Raw genomic sequence first — 25,651 nt, 5'->3', positions numbered from 1 at the left:
TAGGCATGGATATTTTTGCATAGTTACATTGAACCAGCTTGGATCAATATAAGTATGTATGGGCCATATTTGGCCGATCCCTGTGGAAGCAAATCACTGTAGTAGACACTGCTTCTAGAGTGATCACTGCTAGCTTCCAGGTCTTATGCCCATAACCACCCCATCTCCCCACCTTGTCCAATCAGAGAATGTCTTGCATTCTTTGAAAAAATTCAAGGTGTTCTCTGAAAGGAAGCCATGCTGAATGAGCAACTCACCGTGTTCACTAAGCAGCAGGGCAGCCACACAACATGGTACCCAAAAGCTAGAGCTGATCAGTGTCGTAGGCTCGACCAGGTATGGCATATGCATACTTACATTGGTCCAACCTGGACCAATGTATCTATACAAAAATTGCCATACCTGGAATTCCAATTTAATTCTCAAAGATCCCAACAAAGACTCTAGGTTTGAGTTGGCTTCTAACAGCTTAGAAACACTTAATGAGTGTCTACATTAGAGGGCGGCAGGTTACCAAGACAGTTATAGAGAAAAACAAGATTTCAGTGCCTCAGTTGTTAAGATTAATTTCTAAATAGTGCCTATAGCTACAGTGTGTCTGTTGTGTACAGATGGCTTGTTTAAAAAGTGTTTTATATTGCTTGTTTTTTTACTGCTCTACTCAGAATATGTAACTACTAGAGGGTGCATAAACTGGACAGGAGTTCACTTTGTGGACTTAGAACCCCATATCCCCAGCTTGTTCCTGTTACTTGTTAAAACTGAATAACATACAAATATAACAGTAATAAAATTTAGAATATACTTAGGATATCCTAAAAAGCAAAAATATTTAAAAGACAATTACCTGCAGCCCCCCTGTGCTCATGGGAAGTGTGGTGACCTCTGATAGGTAAGGAACTTACTGCCTCACACCTGCACTCCAAATGGTCCTCCAGAGGAATGGGGACAAGTTGAACATCCTTCTTGGATTTCCTGATCACAATTTTCTTCACCTGCATCAACAGCACATATATTAGAACCATTTTTAACAGCTGGATGACTGGCCCTACCAGTGTGCTGATTATTAACTCTAGTAAAATTGTCAGTAAACTGTACAAAGTAGCACTGTTTGATGCATGAATACAGCAGACCAAAGGTCAATCATTTCTAATATTTATATGCAATAGCCAGACCTGAAAGCTCTCCACTAGCCAATAAGTGGAAATGCTATCTCTTTTTGGATTCATAATAGAACATTAAAACAAACTTGGTTCTCCTCTTCATGTTCTGCCTGCAGAATCATCATACTGTGCATTGAGCAGATATTTCCATTGCCCCAAATCGCAGATTCCACAATACAAATAGTCCAAACAGGAATTTTCCATAAAAAACATCACACTTTTCCAAAGCACAGCAATTTCCTGGAAAGTACCCCCAACAGTGGGTACATAAGCAGCATAATGAGAGAAATTCTTTCCTGTACAAAATCTGTTTAATGTACTCATGGACTCTGATTTTATTTTATCTTTTTAAACTAGATCTTGTTTCTACACTTGTGGATGTAAAATGTCGGGAAGCTTCTTTTTTGTACTACATTTTTTTACATAATAAACATTTCTAAAGAAGCCCAGTAATGAAATGGCCTGGCTACACATGCCATACTGTCAGGAAATTTGGCAGGCTGTCAAGTAAAACATTGCTTTGATCCCATGGAAATGGGGAGGACTATACATTCCAGGTGGAATATTTTCATTTTTATTTTCCAGTGTGAATGTGTATTTTCAATTAATCCAAGTTTTATAATGCCTAAATTATGTGATATTAATCTAAGCTTTGGTGCAGCTAACCATGAAGATGGCATTAGTAGTCAGAAACTGCCAGTATGAATGAGTGTAATCATTAAGGCTTGATTCACACCTTTGCCTTTCTGCTCCATGCATTTTCTGTTAAAATCAAAGGAAACACATCAAAATGCATCTCAAAGCATGCCTTAAGATGTACATCAACACATCCATGCACCATGGCACACATAAACACATTACAGTGTGAATCGGTGTGCGTTGATGCGTGTTAACATTCAAAGTGCATTTCAATTGAAAATACAAGGCAATACACACTAACTGCAATCAGCGTGCCTTGACATGCATTTTGATGCATTTCCACCTATTTTAATGGAATGAATTGGGGACAAAAACATATGTGTGATTTCAGCATGCCTTTTGTCGTTTTATCTTAAAAATCGTTATTGCTGGACCCCTACACCAACCCAAAGTTTTCTATGCTATACTGAGTTTTTAATGCAGTAAAATTGTAAGTGCAGATTTGGTACCCATAAAAAAGCTGATTAAAAAGCATACTGGTTAATTTAAGATTACAGTAAATGGAATGACAACATATTAGATATCAAAAAGGCAGATGGAAAAATCATTTACACTATCAAAAAGTTTGGCTCAGATGGCCTACCACATTAGTCTTTTGGATTTTACAAACCTGCTGAGGAGTGCAGCCAAATCACATGGTGAATGGGTGGCATAATCAATAGCAACCAATCAGTATGGGTTTTCAGTTTAATCAGATTGTAGAAACTGATTGTTAATTTGTTGCAGTGGCTTGCTATATACATTTACACTTTTTGCCTTATTTAATTTAGAAACTCTTGTTCTATGTGCAAGTTAATAAAGCTGAAGTTGATAAATTGCAACAAATAGCTTTTAATACAGTGGTTATGCGTTTGCAGATTATTTCTCTACCATGCAAGGGAAGGAGAAATATGGTGCTGGGGTGACAGAGATATTGGGGTTCCAGCACTGACAATTATTAGACAGAGGCATTACTGGGTGGGATTTTTGCAGATGTAAGACATTGTAAGGTAATGCCCTTGGAAACGTACACAGTGTCATTCCTCATATCCTTCAGTCTCAGTATAGAAGGGGGTGTATTTGACTGCCAAGCCAGTGGTTGAGTGTAATGTGGTCACAGGTTTTTCAATGAATAGGAAGATCAGTGGTGAGAACTTGATCCTGTTACCAGGCAGAAGATGAAAACTAGTAGTATAGGAAGTATTTTAGATCATGCCACTTAAGAAGCATGGTAGGCTAAGGGTAGGCACAGTACTTGGCATAAATCTGCTTTTTGTTTAGACTTCAGCTGTAGTAAGTTACAGTGACCAACAACAGTCCATTTGGCTGAAATTAAACCAGTGCAAGATGTGTCCTAATGGGCTGTTATGGGCGAAAGCATTAAAAACAGGAACTCTTTACTGAAGGCAGTATCTTATTTAAGCTCATGTGCCATGTGGTCTATAACTTCTGACATATGCACCATGACATGCGGTATTTGTGTTTATTATGACTGACTGTCTGATCAAATCATGTAAGGATAACCAGTTTAAAAAAGCAACCATTTAGCTGATGTTTTAGACAGGAATTTCATCCACTGAATTTCTGATGAGACCTTGGTTAATGCTTTTAGACTTTTTGGTTGGTTAACGCTTTTGGACTTTTTGTGGATTTGTAACTTTAACTATGCATTGCTGACATATCCAGTACCTGTCAGTGCAGTGCAGGTTCCCAGCTACTGTACATATAACATTGTGAGAATTGAAAGGTAAAAAAACCCACAGAGGTATGTATTACCTGCACATGTCGGATGCGCATGCGGGATGGAACACATTTTATGTGTCTGGAGTTACAACACCCTGAGCACCTCTCAACCTCCACACATGGTGGCTGCACAAGGAAGTTGGCATTGGTTGGATCGACCATCTGGCGGGTGATTTCAAACACTTCTGTTCTGGGTTTGCACTCTGCGATCTGAGCCTGCTGCGCATCTGCAAACAAGCAATATATCTGGTCAGTTATACAGTGAATAAGCTTCTGCAAGTTTTAAATAGTGTGTTGAGTTCATGTGACAGAACCCTGAACTCACATCAAAGATACACGGCACAGAATTTCTCACCAGTGACAGAATGCTTGGCTACTACGAGAGATAGATTAAGGTAGAATAAGCCCTAAGCAAGGTAAAATCACTTTGATTACACTGATCAGGATTAGATAAGGACAGGCACAGAGCTGCTTACTCATTTGCACTGCCGCTATTGGCATGACCCATCCCCATCATCAAACACCAACTAGCAACTGACTACAAGTGCATGTATTCTCTCTTGTGACATGACAGGCAGTTGAACTACCTCAACTAATTTTTAACATAGGCTATACCCCATAGACATCCACCACGCTATAGGCTCCTGACTAGGTTGCCTTGTAAATCATTTGGCTCTGACTACTACTTAAATGTTGCATCTTTTATCATCTGATTTAATGCCAGTGGATTGCAAACCAATAACTGTAATATCTGTTACCATGCAAATCCTTTCCTTCTAATAAAGTTGGAGGTTGTGCAAAGAGTGCTTGTCTGATATCACCCGTCTCATGAAAATGTTTGTTATATACTATGAACAGCTGTATGCTTTCTGACATGTAGTTGAGAAACCTTTGTATATGCACAAGTACACACTGTGAGTACAATTTTGATAAACCCAGTTAACCATAAAGTAGGTATGCATGATGTAATTTGCAAGCTATGCCTCTTTGTCATTGAGAAATGGTTTAGCCCAGGGATATCTCTTACCTAAGCTGCGAATGACCCGGGAGTGGCTGGAACTGCCCCTAGGCAAACTTCTTGTTTCATTTCTGGTTAATTCATACACATCGTCCTCATCATCTAGCAAGGGAAACAAGATTTAAAAGAGATTTAAACATTTCCATCTACTATATAGAGCCATGTGTACTTCAAGGTCAGCTTACAAAGAAATGGGTGCACTGCAGAGCAAACATCAGCTGTGGTTAAAGTTTAGATTATATCGCTAAAGCGTGCGGAGCTGTAAGATCTGCAATTTTCACGCTTACATTGTCACAGATTTGCTTCCTGTAAAAGTTAATGTGTCCATTAATAAACAAACTAAAAAGTACTTCACTTTACACGGCAGATGGTAAAGATTAATAGGTGTTCTTAAAACAAAAAAAAGAGAAATAAGTCCTATGGGCAGTGCAGTGGCACGTGGAGAGCATTCATTCTTTGCAGATAGTAAGCTATGTGGCTATGTGCATGGAGTCTGTGTTTTCATTGGTATCTTCTAGTTGTTCTGGCTTGTTCCCAGAACCTGTGAACATACAATGACGTTATTTGGCGTCCACCCAAAATTACTACAACATAGTGGGAAACTAAAATTGCTTTTGGACTGATCTGAAAGGGTCAAGGGTTTCTGGAAATTATGTCAATACAATATAAATTAGTAAAAATATATAATAACAAATAAATACATAAATAAATATAAAAATAATCTGCATTAAATATGCTGCTCTGTGTTTGTCTCTATTTTGACGATATTTACAGTGCATTTGCCTATCAACATAGAAAGCAACATCACATTAAATCAGCAGGAAACGATTTCTAACGTTGAGCAGCAAATGTACATCAGAGCTTTTCTATTGCCAGTTCTGATCAATCAGAATGTCTTTATATTTCCAGCAATAGCTGGTATCTGACTGCTTGCTATTGGCACAAATAAACTTAACTTAAGGATGTATGTAAAACATAAGCACGAGGGTATAATAGAAAAAGGACAGTTAAGTGGGACATTCCACTTTTGAGTTTATATAATAAAAGAAAAAATTTCAAGGAGTGGAAACTGCATTTATTTTTCAACAAACTCCCCTGCTATATTTATGCACTGCACTTATTCCAGCTTTCAGCTAATGCCTGAAAAGCTTCAGCATAGAAAAATCTGACAGTATGCCTGAACCATCCTAGAACAGCCTGTTTCACTTCATCATCATTGTGTTCACTGCTCCCACAGCAAGATAAGTCTCTTGTGAAGTCTATGACAGGTTATGTGTCGATTATCCAGGATCAGGCATTCCACGTGCTGAATATTCACAGGAATGACTGTTGTGGGCTGGGAACCATCATGGTTGGGATCATCACTGATGAAAATATGACCATCTTTGGATCGTTTACACCACTGAAATATCTTACTGTGGCTGAGCATCTCATCAACATACTGTGTGAAGTCTTCTGTAGATATCTGTGGGTTTTATGCCTTCGTTCACAAGAAGCTTTAGCACCACGCGCTATTCCATGCACGCACTAACACTGTTGTCTGCCATCATGATTAACAGTCTCTGGACTGGCCTGCGACATGTGCACCGCCTATCAGTAATAGGACACACTTGCCACTTACTACTGCATGTAGTACCACCACATTAGGAACCCTTTTTATACCTGTAAAATTAAAAGTCCCGGTTTGACTTGAACACCCCTCGTATTTTACAGCTTTTTGTTTTAGCATAAATATGGACTACATCTACGTAATGTTAACCGCATGCATGAACTTTTGGTTATTTTTCAGCATGTGCTCAGAGCCCACTGTGCTTTTTTTTTCCAATTTTTACCTTTAAGTGCTACTAATAAGAGTTATATTCATAAAGCAGTGACTGTGGCATTCACCAAACATTCACTGCAGGTTAAATTAATCAATCACTGTAATGTAAATTACAAGCCCCAGAGAAGATCCACCTGTAGTAAACATTTGATGAATACCATATTCACTACTATATAAACAAATCCCAAAGAATTTTAACATTGCAATGAAAGATCTCCAACAATGCTTCATACCTGAGGACAGAAGCAAACCACAAATGTATGTGTACACTAGCCCCAAGGATAATGTGGAAAGTGTCACAGCTCACAACAACCAATCACCTTTCACTCGGGTGAATTTTTTTCTATACTCACAATGAAAACAGGATCCTACTAAAGGACATCCATGTGTTTAGCACTGTTAACAAAACAAACCATAGTGAAGGGGAGTGGGCATTAAGAGGAATGACATCAGTGTTTCCCCCAAAAACCTGGCACCAGTAAAATCACATCCTGCTGAGAGCTTCTATGGAACAAGAAGAATGCTGATGTGACCATTCCCTATCTCAATATGCAGTGGATGCCTCATTTACTTAGAGCCCAAGGGGGATAGTTAATTGCATTTATCTAATTTACAGTAAGGTATTTAGGATTTAGAATTTGGAGCCTGAGGAGGTTGTACTGTATCATTCCATCTAAAATAGATTTACATAAGGAGAAAACACATTGCTAAATGTTAATCACATGCCCTACTTGTGTTTCTTCATAGAACCTTAAAAGAAAATTTAAAGTGTATGTAACCCTAACAAAGAACACCTCTCATATGCTCCATTTTGGTCTGTTAAATATATCATTAAAAGGGTTTTGTTACATCAGTTTGATAAGTATTAAAAATACTTGTTGATCCCACCAGAAATCCATTGAATTTGTAAGTTCTTATAAGCTCTGCAATGTTATCTCAGGCAGTATTATCAGCTCAGTTCCCAGTTCACCTCTGTGGACCACAAAATGCCCTCTCCCTATATTATAGAGATGGGGAAACTGAAAGAGGTTCTGTAATCCTAACAAACTTCCCATCCTATGGGCTTCCATAGTTACAGAACAGTGATTTCTAAAACAGGAAATGTGTTGCTGGCTGGATAACCAGGTGCAAATAAAGAAAAATACAATTTTGTGCTGGGGTTTAGATACACTTTAAGTAAAACATGTTATGGGCTGGATACTCTTAAATAAAATACTATTCATATATACAGTGCATCCAGAAAGTATCCACAGCGCTTAACTTTTGCCACATTTTGTTATTTTACAGCCTTATTCCAAAATGGATTAAATACATTTTTTTTCCTCAACATTCGACAAACAATACCCCATAATGACAACGTGAAAGAAGTTCATTTGAAATCTTTGCAATTTATTAAAAATAAAAAACGAAAAATCCACATGTTCACAAGTATTCACAACCTTTGCTCAATACTTTGTTGAAGCACCTTTAGCACCAATTACAGCCTCAAGTCGTTTTGAGTATGATGCTACAAGCTTGGCACACCTATTTTTGGGCAATTTCTCCCATTCTTCTTTGCAGTACCTCTCAAGCTCCATCAGGTTGGATGGGGGCATCAGTGCACAGCCATTTTCAGATCTCTCCAGAGATGTTCAATCGGGTTCAAGTCTGGGCTCTGGCTGGGCCACTCCAGGACATTCACAGAGTTGGCCCGTAGCCACTCGTTTGTTATGTGGGCTGTGTGCTTAGGGTCTTTGTCCTGTTGAAAGATGAACTGTCGCCCCAGTCTAAGGTCCAGAGCGCTCTGGAACAGGTTTTCATTAAGGATGTCTCTGTACATTGCTGCATTCCTCTTTCCTTCGATCCTGACTAGTCTCCCAGTTCCTGCCACTGAAAAACATCCCCACAGCATGATGCTGTCACCACCATGCTTCACTGTAGGGATGGTATTGACCAGGTGGTGAGCGGTGCCTGGTTTCCTCCAGACATGATGCTTGGCATTCAGGCCAAAGAGTTCAATCTTTGTTTTATCAGACCAGAGAGTTTTGTTTCTCATGGTCGTAGAGTCCCTCAGGTGCCTTTTGGCAAACTCCCAGCGGGCTGCCATTTGCCTTTTACTGAGGAGTGGCTTCCATCTTGCCACTCTACCATACAGGCCTGATTGATGGAGTGCTTCAGAGATGGTTGTTCTTCTGGAAGGCTCTCCTCTCTCCACAGAGAAATGCTGGAGTTCTTTCAGAGTGACCATCGGGTGCTTGGTTACCTCCCTGGCTAATGATCACTGATTTTGGCCGAGCGGCCCCCTCTAGGAAGATTCCTAGTGCTTCCACACTTCTTCCATTTACGGATGATGGAGGCCACTGTGCTCATTGGGACCTTCAATGCTGCAGAAATGTTTCCATACCCTTCCCCAGATTTGTGCATTGATCCAATCCTGTCTCGGAGGTCTATGGACAATTCCTTGGGCTTCATGGCTTGGCTTGTGCTCTGACATGCACTGTTAACTGTGGGACCTTATATAGACAGGTTTATGCCTTTCCTAATCATGTCCAATCAACTGAATTTCCCACAGGTGGACTCCAATCAAGTTGTGGAAACATCTCAAGGATGATCAGTGGGAACAGGATGCACCAGAGCTCAATTTTGAGTGTCATGGCAAAGGCTGGGAATATTTTTTATTTTTTTATTTTTAATATATTGCAAAGATTTCAAAATGAACTTCTTTCACATTGTCATTATGGGATATTGTTTGTAGGATGTTGAGGAAAAAATTTAATTTAATCCATTTGGGAATAAGGCTGTAACATAACAAAATGTGGCAAAAGTTAAGTGCTGTGAATACTTTCTGTATGCACTGTATTTTATATGGCACAGCAAAAACAGAATTTGTATTTTATAGACAATACAGAACCCATAAAAGATACAGAGATCCCACAGACATGTTAAACTATAGCCCGCATTTGCCCTATACCATGGTCACACTGTCACCTTGGCAGAAACCTCCCAGTCTGCCTATCTAGAAGGGAAACATTAAAATGGACCTGCTAGAACAATCACTTCTCTTGAAATAACAATAGCATGAAGGGGCCCAGTATATGAACACATAGATTCCAACAAAATCATCATCAACCCTTGATAATCATCGTCATCATCAATCACAATCAAGTTCATACCATGATGATTCTGTGGAATGATTCCATAGGGATGGATCTTCTGACCACCAACTTACATCTACAGTTATCCTTAGACTGGCCATAAATGGATTTGTCCATCCACCCAAACAAGGCACCCGCCACTGTCAGAATACATGAATCAATCAGCCACTGATCGTTGGATAATTTTTCAACATGTCTCTTTGACTAGTAATTTAGTAATTGACTTTTGTTGACTGGGGCAGATCACACCGTAAAATGAAATTCAGATCGGCAGAATTTCGATCAGTGTATGGTCAGCTTAAGGCTTCATAACATAAAATATCACAAAACAGTTGCCACAAACGTTAAAGCTTGTGGAGGTCAGGTATATAGCATTTTCAAAAGAAGGCAAGCATTGTCATTTCTCTTAGTATAGGTTTGCCTTAATTGTGACTTGAAGAGAAGTTTGGGTCTTATATGGATATGGATTTAGGATCCAAGGTCCTCCACAAACACAAAAGGGATGATTTGAAGATAAAAACAGGTACTTTCAGGCACCGCCAGGCACTAGGTGTGGCCAGAGTAAGGCTTAGTTATACTTAGTTTGATTTCTCTTAATCATCCCCACAGGCTAAATGAGAAAAGTCAATTGATTCCCGCTATATAGCATCTACTCTTATTTAGTTATTGTACTCAGATAGCAGCAGCACCCGTGATTATCTGAATGCCCGGACAGTGAATGTATCAGATTGGAAGCAGTCATTGTTCTGCCAACAATTTTCCATCTGGTTCCTTTGATTCTGAATTCAACTTTTGCCGAGCCAGGAGGTACCAATGGGAAAATTCAGCAGGAATCTCCCTAAGTTTGAGCGGTGTGTGACCAGCTTAAGCCTAAAGCAGTAAGTTAAGCATTTTGAGCTTCCAACATGTTAATCATTTTTATTAAACCTATTACATGAAAAATTATTATAAAATGGATAACAGTGGTTTGTATATCATCACACCTGGCTATTACTAACTACCCTCAAGCACTACTCTAGCAAGTTTGGTGATAAATGTCATTAAAGCACACAATAAAACTGACAGTAGTATATAACATGTATATGAAATTACAAAGTCTATATAGTTCAGTGTTAATATTATTAACTCATTTATCTCCCTTGAAAATATATGTTATTCTGGGAAAGGAATAAAAGAAGACAATGGCTATTATTTAGATTTTTTGTAACCCTCAGTAAGCTGTGTTTCCAAAACAGCCTTTCACCACACCCTGTCTGTATGAGAACACACCAAGGACAAACAGTGAATAGACCAGGAACTGCTGGGGTCTGACTGTCCCCAGGCTTATTAATGACACTGCATTGTGTATGTTACAAATCATGAAATTACCATTTCTAGAAATGAATGAGGCTTCTAGAAGGAATTATAACACACTGGAGTTTCTAAAGTTCACTGTAAGCACCCAAATCCTCCACCTACTTTGTAAACGAGGTTAAAGTACATGCCCAAGCACATATGGTTAAGACTGGAGGGAGTGTTCGGTCAGTTTTTTTTACAAGAGATTTCTCTCAAATGCAAATCAAAAATAATTTAGCTTAAAATAGTAAGGAAGATGAATATAATTTGAACAAAGTCATTCTTTACTATTTAAAAAAAGAATAGTTTAATTATAAAGTGTCTTTCAGCTCGGCACAGTTAACTTTTACTAGTTCTCTTGTTTTCCCCCCAAAAAACAAGGCAGCCCATAGATGAGTCATTTTATTTCATTCAAACAGTGGGTTGAACGAAAAAAAATGACTTGATTTCCCTATCCACACACTCGATGTGGATGGGGGAATCCTCTCTTGTGAGCATTTGTATTCTGAAAATGGGGAGGCTTTCTCACAATCAGAATACACTGATCACCGCCACTGGCTATGGGCAGCAGCACTGATCAAGTGAAGAAAATCCGACAGGGCAGTTGTACAAAAGTGGATCTGCTTCTGTAAACCCTCCCTCCCCAAATACATGGATTCAAATTTGGACGGTCCCTGCTGAACAGGCTGAATTTCAATCCATGTATGGCAGACTTAATAAAGATATAACTATATTTAGTTGATTTAATGCACTACTGAAAGTATAGCTCTTTAAATGCACTAGTATGAACAGTTTGTAGATAAACCAATTTGTCTCCCCAATTTTGAATCTACTCTGATATTTACTATGACAGAAACTAAAGCTTGAAACAGGCTAAGCGTACATGCTGGGAAGACATTTTAAACCTATAGGTGAGTTTTTAGTTTGTAACAGGCAATTGTGGGGCCTTCACCTTAACTGACAAAACATTCCTATATATGATTTGACTTTCATGTTCATTTAGGAATGAACATTGAAAAGTAAAAACTTTTATTTCCCTCTACACGGGAGAGAGAGTCTTACTGATAGGATAAACAGCTGCATCCTGTATGGAGCTGTCATCTTTCATTTATACAGATCAGCTTTTTTTCAACTGGGGTTCCGTGGTTCCATGAATCCTTGAGAACCAGTGGACTTCCCACCTGATAGTGCCTGCATATTTTTGGTACCAACATCACTCAAAAAAACCTCCTCTCATTATTCCATGTACATAACCACCACAAAAATTATCTTTTTAACTGTCTGTAGGAATGCATATTTACTACTGATCATCAAAGTAAAGGGGCACAAAGGGTTCCGTCTCCACCAGCCGCCAATGTTAAGGGCTTTTTCTCCACTAACCACCATGGTAACGGGTTCCTTCTCTGCTAAACACGAATGTAAAGGATTCCTCCTCCACTGACCACCAGTGTAAAGGGTTTTGTCTTTACTGACCGTCAATTTTAAGGGTTCCTTCTCCACTGACTACTAATTTAAAAGTTGCCTTGTCTGCTGATGTAAGCTGTACAAAGCATGAGATGTTAAAAAATGGTCTGTTCTAGGTTACCCTAAGTATGTTACATTGTTTTATTATTACATCTACAACATACTGATCATGCTAATATACCGTGAGCTGTAGATATAATAATTTGTAGCTGAAGTTTCTGGATACTTGAACATTTTTTAAAGGGTTTTTTTTATATTATAAAGGTTGAGAATGGCTGGCCAAGAGGATCAAGAGACAATTGGACACATCTAAAATAAAAATCCCTTTAAACAAAATCTGATGGAGGTTGCCATTGCTGACCTTTCCTTTTAAAAGAGTGACAACAAGTGGACATTATCAGAAGGAGGTCGGCAGTGGTAACCTCTGTATTTTTCTCATGACAAGATTACTTTAAGGGTCATCCCCTAGAACACTTTCACAATAAAATGTAGATAATACGCTAGAAAATGTTGTGTGTGTGTGTGTGTGTGTGTGTGGGGGGGGGGGGTATGTTTTGTTACTTCTGTGGTGATTGTTACTTCTACAGTCTATCCAAATAAAACTAGCTTGGAACAGGACAACGCATCTGTTGCTTTTGCAGCATTCACATTTGCAGCAGTGTTCACTCCCATCTAAATTTATAAATAATAATTTATTGTTTATAGAGGAAGGAGATAATTAGGAACTCATTGGTTTGCAGGAAGATAATTTCATACCAGGGAAGCATACACGGTACAGATATAAACAAGGCTTTTCATCAATTGTTTTAATATAATTAGGAGGGAGGGTTAAAAACAAATAGCACATCTGCCTGTTTTAAAGTGGAAATACTTTGATTCATATATATATATATATATATATATATATATATATATATATATATACAGAGAAAGGCATATCATTTATGAACCAGGAAAGGGCAACCAAGTGCAGAATCCTCCTTGGCTGCATCCCTAATAGTTTCATGCCAGATTCCCATTGGCATGGCCATGGTTTAGCACCACTGTATGTACTCCGTAGGTATTAATAGCACACACAGCTGCTACAGCTGGATGAAGTCTGGAAAGGAGAGGGCGGTTAGTGGAAAGGGGGGGCGCAAGGAATTCTTTTTAAGCACAAGCCAGAGATGGAGACTTGCACAGCAGACAAAGAGGGGAAGTTGTGTCCAGACACAGATAGCCGAGTGCAAGGGTCTGACGTGCGTACAGAGACAATAGCAGAAAGGGAGGTCGCAGTGCCGCATAGCAAACTCTGTGCTCCTGGCTGGACTCCCTGCACACATGGGTCAGCCCTGTGTACTCATTAACCTCTAGGCTGGGGTGAAATATTGTGTGTGTGTGTGTATATATATATATATATATATATATATCTATATATATAATTTATTTATTTATTTTTTAAATTGCATTCTGTAGAGTTAAGCTTTTGGCAATAGTGGGGAAAAGGTTGAGTGGCCATTGACATGAAAATGGTTTGTACCCACAATATAACAAACAACAGAACATTTCCAGCAGGCACATGCACATTATGATCACTCATAAATGATTTACAATTTGTTACACACAAATGTAAAGATTATAAGCATCAAACCAAAAACTTAATCTGTATATAACCATCTTCAAAAATTTGTATGAAAAGACAGTTCTGTAGAGATTTACCTACGGAATCTATTTTCAGCAGTCTTTGTATATCGTTTATAGACTTGACAGATCCTGCTGCAATTTTCTCGTACATTTCTTCTGGAATAGGGTCCCCCTGTCAAAGAATTAGTAGTAAAAAATGAATATGATTATCAGAGAAGCATGTGTAATAATTAGTGAAAATAAATAAAAAGAATAAATCTATATTAAGAAAACAGATTTACATATTCATTTTAGAGTAAAATGAGCAATGACCATCCTTATCATCAGCAGACGTTCACAACCTACACGGAATGGCTTATCATGTAAATAGTTTAAAGCATCCTCCTCACAGGACTGAGTCATGTACTGTCACTGAATATCATATCAGCAGACTGTCTACAGGTGGAATATTTGCATTCAGTCTCTAAATTGAGATTGTTTTCTCTTTAGGTGACATGACTGAATGCTACATGTACATTTGACATGATTTTCAAATTTTTTGTACTTTAAGTAGGGGCATGGTATTCAATTAAAAATGGTGTGGTTCTACAAGAGTGAAGTTATGAATTTAGCCCCCTTGCTCCTACAGTAACCTTACTGTCCCAATTTTCTGATCTCTGCAAGTTCCCAGCCACCTTCCGTAGAATACTATTGGACCCCTAGCCAAACACACCACCTTTGCAGATTAATACAAGAAAATATTTTCTTATCATCATTTAAGGGTCCCATACCTAATACATGACATCACTTCTGAAAAGGACAATCATTCGTCCAATATTCTCATCGTGTGTACGGGGCTTAACAGATCACTTTGGGGTTCCTGGCCAACCCACTAACCATTTCACAGATTACAGAGGGGTCCCCAGCTAAAGCTCTTTTAAGATTAATGTGGGGTCACCAACAATCCACCCTATTTTCTTCAAAGATCACAGTGGGGTCCACAGCCCTTTCCCCTACACCCTTACAGATCCCTTGGGGGTCACAAGCCTATCCCATCCTAATAATATTAGCGCATAGACTACTGTGGTACCCCCAGTCAATTCCACAACCCCCTTCAAAGATCACTGTGGAGTCCTCAGCCAAACCCCCCATTCCCTACACAGGTGGAGTTCCCAGTACTCCATTTGCCGATTGCTATGTGATGCCAATCATCCTCATAACAACATCTATTTTACTGGTGTATTAGGATGACCCCCCCTTTATAAGTAGGATTCTTAGCTAGTGTGTCCAAGCATGTTTCTACCACTAAACTAACCTGATACCAAGGGTTAGTAGGCCAGAGGACAGTCATGAGGCAGCATGGGAAGTGTCCACTATTGCCCATTAGAAATGGAGCAAAGCAGAGAGACAGCTACACGACACCACACTGATAATGAACAGTGTCAGCCTCACATTGCCAATAGCCAAGTAAACTGACCATTCAAGGTTGCAGAGCCATGTATGAGGAGGCCTAACACACAAGTAATCAGGAACCAGACAATACTTTCTGGTTGTATGGGAGAACACAGCTCTGGGCACAGCCCAGGACACAGCTGTAGCAGAACAATGGATTAAAAAGTGGAACTGTCCTCCCAAATCCAGGACAGTTAGAAAATATGGAATGTTTGACATGGTTAACTCTTCAGAAAACATGAATGGATGCTTCAGGAACAACTGACGCTTTGCTGTTGAACAATTGCAGCGGTACACATGCGGTACACATGCAGAAAAATGAGGATAGATTGCATATTCTTGGTAAGGGAAGAGAGCAATGGTGATGTGAAATGTGTAGCCACCCACAGCAAACAATCTTATTTTACTTTCATGGAAAGAGATGAGGAGAGAGATGAAACCTCTGAAAGTTCAGTAGCACAAAAACCTTCTACCACTTTAAATTTCAAAGCAAGCTGCATTACAAATTACAATTACCATAATTTATTATTTTTTTCAGGTACTTATAGAGTGCCATCAATTTATGCAGTGCTTTACATATATATTCATATATGTACATTCACATCAGTCCCTAACCCTCAAGGGGAATACAATCTAAGGTCCCTAACTTACATTCATACATACACTAGGGCCAATTTAGACAGGATCCAAACAACCTACCAGCATGTCTTTGGAGTGTGGAAGGAAACTGGAGTACCTGGAGGAAACCCATGCAGGCACAGGGAGAACATGTAAACTCCAGGTTGGTGGTGCCGTAGCTGGGACTTGAACCAGCAACCCTAGTACTGCCAGGCAGAAGTGCTAACCATTTAGCCACTGTGCTTGCCATCATTAACTGTTCCATTATTTTGTGACAGTAATTCCATACCAGGATGTATGATATTTAGGTCTGATCAGAAGAGTTAAATGAATACAATGATAAATAAAAGTATTAACATTAATTAGGTGGCCTCTCCATTCTAGTCACTAAGCTGCCATCAATGTGTGTTGGGGGAGTCAGATAAAACATATCAAGTCAACAGGAAACATCAGAGCACATTTAATACACAGTTTGAATCCCCTTCTTGAATTCTGTGAAGGTGTTCAGGCTCTGCACACAGTTCTCCCACACATAAAAACCCAGCCCAGAGAGAGAAACAAGCCAGGACAAAGAAAATTCTGGCATGCTGCCTTTCTAGGAAAGAAATACTAGGACCACAAGGAGAGATGCCAGCTATTGTTCAGAGAAATGAATGCCCTGATGCAAAGGTGAGAAGGCTAAACAGAGAAAGAGGAGCTGAGGGAGAAAAGGATTCGAGGTTGGCAATCCTGAACCACTTGCTGAAATATTAGCCATCTCTCTGCTTTAGGCACAAGAATCTAGATAAGCCTCAGCTGCAGTGGAACTAAAGGTCCCAGGATTATTGACAGCATTTTGCTGAAAGGAGGTGCTGCTGCTTCTGTAAGTGTGTTACTGAGATCCTGCTCTACAGCATTCTGATTAACTTGACAAGTCTCAGGCTGCATACACACTTGAGCAATTAGAAGTGCATTTCCCAAAGTGCTTCAATGCTCAACATCAAGATTCCCATTATATTCAGAAGTGCCTGTTCACACTTGAGTGTCATGTCACCTAAAGCTTCAAAAAGTACATGAGCTTCTATGAGGCAGAGTTGTGTGGTTTTGGTCTATAGACTTCAACTGGAGCACCTGAAAAATATGTGTCACATGCATTTTTCAGCCAAACCAACGGAAATGTATTGTATTTATTACAGGTACTTATATAGCACTGTCAATTTACATATATATTGTACATTCACATCAGTCCCTAACCCCTTAAGGGGTGTACAATCTAAGGTCCCTAACTCACATTCACACATACAAATACTAGGGCCAATTTAGAGAGGAGCCAATAAACCTACCAGCATGTCTTTGGAGTGTGGAAGGAAACTGGAGTACCCGGAGGAAACCCACACAGGCACAGGGAGAACATGCAAACTTCAGGCAGGTGGTGCTGTGGTTGGGATTTGAACCGATGACCCGAGTACTGCCAGGCGGAAGTGCTAACCATTTTGCCACTGTGTTGCCGTAATGTATCAGGACCAAAAAAGCACAACTCTGCCCCAAAGAAGCTGCTTTTTTAGGCTACGTTCACACTAGCTTTGTCAGCAGGTGTCAGACAGGCGTTTGGGAAGCGTTTTTAACGCTTTTCAAATGCCTATGAAAATTTTGAACATGGCAGCACACAGTGCTGTTCACAAGGAAGTGTTAGTGTCACGTCGCGTTGAATTGCGGCAAAACTGACGCCTCGTGTCCAGCCAGGAGGAATTGAAGCCTCCCATTCAAGTCTATGGTGCCACTCCGCAAACGCCTGGCAGGCTTTTGCGGTGTGGTTTCTGAGTGTTAATACCATTTAACTTCATTATAGGAGTTTGTGGTGCAGTTGTAACATTTGGCAAACGCCTATCAACTGCCTCAAAACAGCGCATAGGACGTTTTGGGAGCGTTTGGGGAACGTTTGAAGAGTGTTAAAAATGCTTCCCAAATGCCTGTCTAATGCCTGTCAAACGCTATAGGGGCGTTTGGCAAGAGTTAGAAATAAAGTCAAATGTGAAGGAGCCCTTAAGCTTTAGGCGACACAATGCCCAGGTGTGAACGGGCACCATTAAATATAATGGGAATCTTACCTCTATTCTACTTGTACTAACTAGCTTTCCTTTGGCTAAAATAAAAATGCTCAAGCTTGAAAACACCCAAAAAATGCGTGTACAAATGCGCATTAAAAAACTTTTCAAAAACACTTGAAGAACCTCAAGTTCAGGTGTAAACCTAGCCTGAAGAAAAAAAAAATGCAGATGAACAGTAAGCATAGAGTAAAAATACAAAAATGCTAATGTGCAAATATGCCTTATCTATGAGGAATGTTAAGAGAACATTGCTATTATTAAATAAAGATAAAAGTAGCAATAAACTGAAGACTTGTAAAAAGAAAAAAAAACATACTATAAACAAAGAAACAAAAGAGGCAAGGAGGTCCAGACATCCTGACATGTTGCACCTGTACTGGAAGGCAGCCAAGGAACATGTATCATTACAAGCACTACTTCAAACCCTGCCCAGTCTAAGCGGCTCGAATGTTTTCACATTCCTGTTATGTCCTGCCAGGCAGGTAGGCAACAGCTGGAAAGCCAGCTCAAGTCTACCCCTGCTGTGACACGTGCTGTTCAAGTTCAAAATGTGGGGCACCACCAAGCCCATCCTGTACCAATCCCTATGTATCAATCCCGAATGCTGTTACTTCAGTCAACCACAACTGGGATCTACATGCATATCTTTGACTTTACTTGGGGAGAAGCTATTGGTTAAGACCTAAAACTGAGATGAGATAATTCCTGTCTTCATTACAGTCAGAAACCAGTGTACGTGTATGGGCACACTGTGACCTCCCAAGAACTTCGAGGAAAAATAAACGACGTGAAATGGATTTTCCTGGATAACCATTTACAATGATGCCATTTCCTCAATGTATAAACATCATAGGATCACAAAGCTAACAGACAAGGATAGAGATTCTTACGGTCAAAAAAATGACAGTTATTTTTCAACTAAGAGTCAATAAGAAATGAAGATTACAGTTACATGGCTGAAAAAAAGATCATTATCCTTGTGTTTAAAGTTTGTGACTAGAATTCTATTCATGTTTCTTTCATGAATGTTCTACAGAATAGTTATGTGCCAGTTAGATTTTATGTGTGTTACACCTAATCAATAATGAAAAGCTAACGGCTGTTTTCCTGTTCATATTTGTACATCACTGACCAGCAATGTACCAGAGCACTTCACTGACCAGCAATGTACCAGAGCACTAAACTGACCAGCAATGTACCAGAACATTTCACTGACCACCAGTGTACCAGAACATTTCACTGACCAGCAATCTACCAGAGCATTTCACGGACCAGCAATGTACCAGAGCACTTCACTGACCAGCAATGTACCAGAGAACTTCACTGACCAGCAATGTACCAGAGCACTTCACTGACCAGCAATGTACCAAAACATTTCACTGACCACCAATGTACCAGAGCACTTCACTGACCAGCGATGTACCAGAGCATTTCACTGACCAGCAATGTACCAGAGCACTTCAGTGACCACCAGTGTACCAGAGCACTTCACTGACCAGCTATGTACCAGAGCACTTCACTGACCAGCAATGTACCAGAGCATTACACTGACCAGCAATGTACCAGAGCACTTCAGTGACCACCAGTGTACCAGAGCACTTCACTGACCAGCAATGTACCAAAAACATTTCACTGACCACCAGTATACCAGAACATTTCACTGACCAGCAATGTACCAGAACTTTTCACTGACCAGCAATGTACCAGAGCACTTTGCTGACCAGCAATGTACCAGAACATTTCACTGACCAGCAATGTACCAGAGCACTTCGCTGACCAGCAATGTACCAGAACATTTCACTGACCAGCAATGTACCAGAGCACTTCACTGACCAGCAATGTACCAGAGCACTTCACTGACCAGCAATGTACCAGAGCACTTCACTGGCCAGCAATGTACCAGAGCACTTCACTGACCAGCAATGTACCAGAGCATTTCACTGACCAGCAATGTACCAGAGCACTTCACTGACCAGCAATGTACCAAAACATTTCACTGACCACCAGTGTACCAGAACATTTCACTGACCAGCAATGTACCAGAGCACTTCACTGACCAGCAATGTACCAGAGCATTTCCCTGACCAGCAATGTACCAAAACATTTCACTGACCACCAATGTACCAGAGCACTTCACTGACCAGCAATGTACCAGAACATTTCACTGACCAGCAATGTACCAGAGCACTTCACTGACCAGCAATCTACCAGAGCACTTCACTGACCAGCAATGTACCAGAGCATTTCACTGACCAGCAATGTACCAGAGCACTTCACTGACCAGCAATGTACCAGAAGATTTCACTGACCAGCAATGTACCAGAACATTTCACTGACCACCAGTATACCAGAACATTTCACTGACCAGCAATCTACCAGAGCACTTCACTGACCAGCAATGTACCAGAGCACTTCACTGACCAGCAATGTACCAGAGCACTTCACTGGCCAGCAATGTACCAGAGCACTTCACTGGCCAGCAATGTACCAGAACATTTCACTGACCAGCAATGTACCAGAGCATTTCACTGACCAGCAATGTACCAGAGCATTTCACTGACCAGCAATGTACCAGAGCACTTCACTGACCAGCAATGTACCAGAGCATTACACTGACCAGCAATGTACCAGAGCACTTCAGTGACCACCAGTGTACCAGAGCACTTCGCTGACCAGCAATGTACCAGAGAATTTCAACGATCACCAATCTAAGGAGCATTTTTCTCAATGGACATCAGTGTAATGAGGCCCTTCTCCACTTCCCACCAATCTAACGGTGCCCTTCTCCACTGACCTGCAAACTAAGGGACCCTTCTCAACTGAACACCAATGTAACAAAGCACTTGACTGAGCAGCAATGTAAGGAGCATTTTTCTTCCTGACCACCAATGTAAGGGGTACTGCACCAGTGTAATGGGGACCTTCTTCACTGCCAACCAATCTAAGCAGACTCTTCTTCACGGAGTCACTGTAATAAACCACTTCATCACGCACCATTGTTAGAGAAACCTCACTGATTACCAATATAAACGGGGACTTCACTGACCACCCTTGGAAGGGTACTACGCTGAACACCAATGTAACAGTGCACTTCATCGACTAGCATTGTAACAGAACAGTTCACTGTAAAGAGTGCTACAGTGGCCACTAATGTAGTGGGGCCCTTCTTCACTGCCCACCAAACTAAGGGGGTTCTTCTTCTCTGACCACTAATCTAACAAAACACTTCACTGACCAAGGGAAACTCCACTAATCACCAATGTAAATGGGAACTTTACTGATCACCAGTGTAAGGCAAGCCACAGATCATGCGATTTTCTTTCCTGCAACCTCAGGTTTCAGAAAAAAAAATTGCTTGATTCCCCCATCAACACAGTTAGTGTTGATGGGGGAATCGCTCCCGTAGGGCTATTGTGTTCTCCTGGCTGGGAGCCGTCCCTGCTGGGAGAACACAATGATCACTGCTAGCAGGTATAGCCACATTCTAAAAATCTGACAGGCTGGTTGAACCCAAATCAATTGATTGGATTGACTTGGGTACAATCAGCCTGCCCATAGATGGATTGATTCTTGGCCCATCTCTGCTGAACTGGCCGAGATTTGATCCATCTGTGGCCGGCTTAAGAAACACTATGGCGTCCATCAATTTAATAAAGAATATCACCGCCAATGTAAATGGGATCTTCACTGACCACCAATGTAAATGGGAACCTCACCGACCACCAATGTAAAAGAAAACTTCACTGATCATCAGTCTAAGGGACACTATGCTAACCACCAATGTAAATGGGAACTTCACTGACCACCAATGTAAATGGGAACTTCACTGACCACCAATGTAAATGGGAACATCACTGACCACCAATGTAAATGGGAACCTCACCAACCACCAATGTAAATGGGAACTTCACCGACCACCAATGTAAATGGGAACTTCACCAACCACAAAAGTAAATGGGAACTTCACCGACCACCAATGTAAATGGAAACTTCACCGACCACCAATGTAAATGGTAACTTCACCGACCACCAATGTAAATGGCAACTTCACCGACCACCAATGTAAATGGGAACTTCACCGACCACCAATGTAAATGGAAACTTTACCGACCACCAATGTAAATGGGAACTTCACTGACCACCAATGTAAATGGGAACTTCATAGACCACCAATGTAAATGGAAACTTCACTGACCACCAATGTAAATGGGGACTTCACCGACCACTAATGTAAAAGGGGACTTCACTGATCATCAGTCTAAGGGGCACTATGCTGACCACCAATGTAAACGGGAACTTCTATGACCACCAATGTAAATGGGAACTTCACTGACCACTAATGTAAATGGAAACTTCACCAATCACCAATGTAAAAGGAGACTTCACTGAGCACCAGTCTAAGGGGCACTATGCTGACCACCAATGTAAATGGGAACTTCATTGATCACCAATGTAAATGGAGACTTCCCTGATCATCAGTCTAAGGGGCACTATGTTGACCACCAAGGGGCACTATGTTGACCACCAAAAGAGCACATCACTGACCTCCAGTGTAAATGGGGACTTTTCTGTCCGCCAATGTATGGGGGCACTACTTTTCTACTGACCACCAATGTGAGGTTTCTTTCCTGGTCATCATCATCATTTGTTGCATTTCATTATTTTTACGGAAGATATTTTGTTGTGTAGGGCAGCCTCATGTACCAAATACAATAAGTATTCCACATTCCTTATTCATTTATTTATGATTATGCAAAACCTTGCTGCTCATGCTACCTTCCTGTGAGCTGTGGATATACGTAACAATAATAATTAGGAGTTCATCTAAGACCTGAATGTTATTTCAAGAGTTATGTGATAAAAAGGAGGATAAAGGCTGATCTAAAGGAACCCATCAAAGATACTTATCACTGCTCTTTTTTAACTCTCTCCAACTTTGCCTTCCTATCTCCTTCACGCCTGTCCTCTCCCTGCCTCCCAGGCGAGTATTTGTGTTGTAATGTAACCTGCCCTCCTCAGGCATCTCAGAACCCTGTCCCTGAGGCTGCACATTCATTGCTGTGATCACACTTCCGCAAACACACTCAGTCCCTGGCAGGTGCAGAGAGCCACGACTTGGGACTGTACGGGTCACCTCTACAACTGGCACCCACTGCCAACCACCTTCCCACCTCACCCATGTACAAGCACAGCATTCCCTGCACTCCTATCATAGACAACACACAACAGATCTATGGAACTGTCACTTCTCTGCGTGCACTTTATACCAGAAGTCATTATTCTATGTCCACCAAGGACTTTGCTTTCCAGATTCTGCCATGGGCACCTAATAGAAAGTCACCATTATCACCAGCAGAAGGACAGGGTTAGTTTTAGGGGAAAACATCTGTGCCATGATTTCAACCTTTACATATAGAATATCACAGAGATCCATGAAAGGATGGGAGATTTAACAGATCCATACAACACAAATGAAAAAAAGAGTAAAATGAGTAAACACATAACAATAATATAAGAAAAATACTAAACAAATATAATAATCCTAATAATATAATGATTATAACAAAATATTAGTTTTATTGATGATAATAATTATATTAATAAAATAATATTGCTGATAATAATAAGAATAATACTTATATTAATAAAATAATAATGATAATAAAAAAAGGAATACTAACACTAACAAACACCACATATGATACACTTTTGTGGGCTGACATTGTGGGACTGATTTATTAATACCTTTACCTAAAATTTGTACAACTTTAACCCAAGATTTATGCAATTTTCTAATCGGATCCAATTAGTAATATCCTGGGTGAAAGCTGTGTGAATTTTGGGTGAAAACATTCAAAAACAGATCCTTGTACGTTTAGTAAAGCCAAAAACCAAGCTGCTTCCATCTGATGTGTGCTGTATAATGGACAGTCCACACTACAGACAGGACAGCGCTGGCCATACAGTACAGCCAAGGTGCACAGCCAATCAGAAATCACCTTTCATTAGTTCAGCATATACTCACTCATGAAATCTCATCTCTGATTGGTTGCCATGGTAATGTACAGTATTTGGTGACTCTGGTAAAGCTGATGATTGGTCAGGATTATCCCGGATGATCGGACTCACCTCAGCACGAACCGCATAGAGGAGCCCCACATACATTAGCAGACCCCCCAGATTCATCCTGTAGTCCGGGGCAGAATGTGTGGTTCATGTATATAGCAGCTGTCAGCTCGGTGTAGACAGGGAATGTGACAGCGGCGTCCTCCCCCCTCCCCGGAGAACAGCGATCCTTATTCCAGAGTCCGGGGGATGGAGAGGAGATGCCAAGGTGCCAGGCGGAGGGGAGGGCTGGCTGGCATCAATAGTCCATGTCCGCTCCACATGTATACACGACCCGGGCACTGCAGGCACGGAAAGTCAGCTCTAGTCTTTAGATGTCGGAGTGAAGGGGCGGGGCAGGGCGGGGCGGGGCCACCACTCGTTCTAAGGTGTGTAGGGGGCGGGATGATGGGCGGAGCGACACTGACACCGCACACGACATGTGGTCAAACCATCCGAATCATTTACCAATGTGTTATGTGTGAGTGCTAATGATCGCAGGGGACCTCACACCGTGATCAGCACCTACTGACTGCACATGTCACCCTGGGGGGGGGGCTTTATGGGACCTGGATGGACTCTGGACACATGGACCTATTCAGGGAAATACTAAAACGAATGGCACAATGGAATGCCCATAGACTTTACCAGGGCAGCGGAATGCCCATAGACTTTACCAGGGCAGCGGAATGCCCATAGACTTTACCAGGGCAGCGGAATGCCCATAGACTTTACCAGGGCAGCGGAATGCACATAGACTTCACCAGGGCAGCGGAATGCCCATAGACTTTACCAGGGCAGCGGAATGCACATAGACTTCACCAGGGCAGCGGAATGCACATAGACTTTACCAGGGCAGTGAAATGCCCATAGACTTCACCAGGGCAACGGAATGCACATAGACTTTACCAGGGAAGTGAAATGCCCATAGACTTCACCAGGGCAACGGAATGCACATAGACTTTACCAGAGCAGCGGAATGCCCATAGACTTTACCAGGGCAGCGGCATGCCCATAGACTTTACCAGGGCAGCGGAATGCCCATAGACTTTACCAGGGCAGCGGAATGCACATAGACTTTACCAGGGCAGCGGAATGCACATAGACTTTACCAGGGCAGTGGAATGCACATAGACTTTACCGGGGCAGTGAAATGCCCATAGACTTTACCAGGGCAGTGAAATGCCCATACACAATAATGGAACAGGAGGAAATGCCCATAGAGAATAATGGAACAGAAGGGCATAAAGGAGGGAATGCCCATAGACAATAATGGAACAGGAGGGAATGCCCATAGACAATAATGGAACAGGAGGGAATGCCCATAGACAATAATGGAACAGGAGGGAATGACCATAGACAATAATGGAACAGGAGGGAATGCCCATAGAGAATCATGGAAAACAAAATAGAAACTCATTTGCAGGCAA

General features: G+C 41.0%; 1 protein-coding gene across 1 annotated transcript in view; it reads right to left on the bottom strand.

The window, feature by feature from the left end:
* The window catches only part of PDGFB (platelet derived growth factor subunit B), a 29,759-nt gene extending 5,195 nt beyond the window's left edge, over nt 1–24,564 (bottom strand). Inside the window, exons 1-5 of the mRNA XM_089674291.1 lie at nt 24,246–24,564; nt 14,056–14,152; nt 4,612–4,704; nt 3,618–3,811; nt 848–995 (exon numbers count right to left, since the gene is read on the bottom strand). Of these exons, the coding sequence (XP_089530417.1) occupies nt 848–995; nt 3,618–3,811; nt 4,612–4,704; nt 14,056–14,152; nt 24,246–24,302 (589 nt within the window). The 5' untranslated portion in view covers nt 24,303–24,564. The remainder of the gene's footprint in view (nt 1–847; nt 996–3,617; nt 3,812–4,611; nt 4,705–14,055; nt 14,153–24,245) is intronic.
* Nucleotides 24,565–25,651: the final 1,087 nt, after the last annotated feature.

Source organism: Staurois parvus, unplaced genomic scaffold, assembly GCF_062004578.1.
Source record: "Staurois parvus isolate SC_StPar_1 unplaced genomic scaffold, SC_StPar_1.0 ptg000149l, whole genome shotgun sequence".
Classification (NCBI taxonomy): domain Eukaryota; kingdom Metazoa; phylum Chordata; class Amphibia; order Anura; family Ranidae; genus Staurois; species Staurois parvus.
This window is presented reverse-complemented; position numbering and strand designations above follow the sequence as displayed.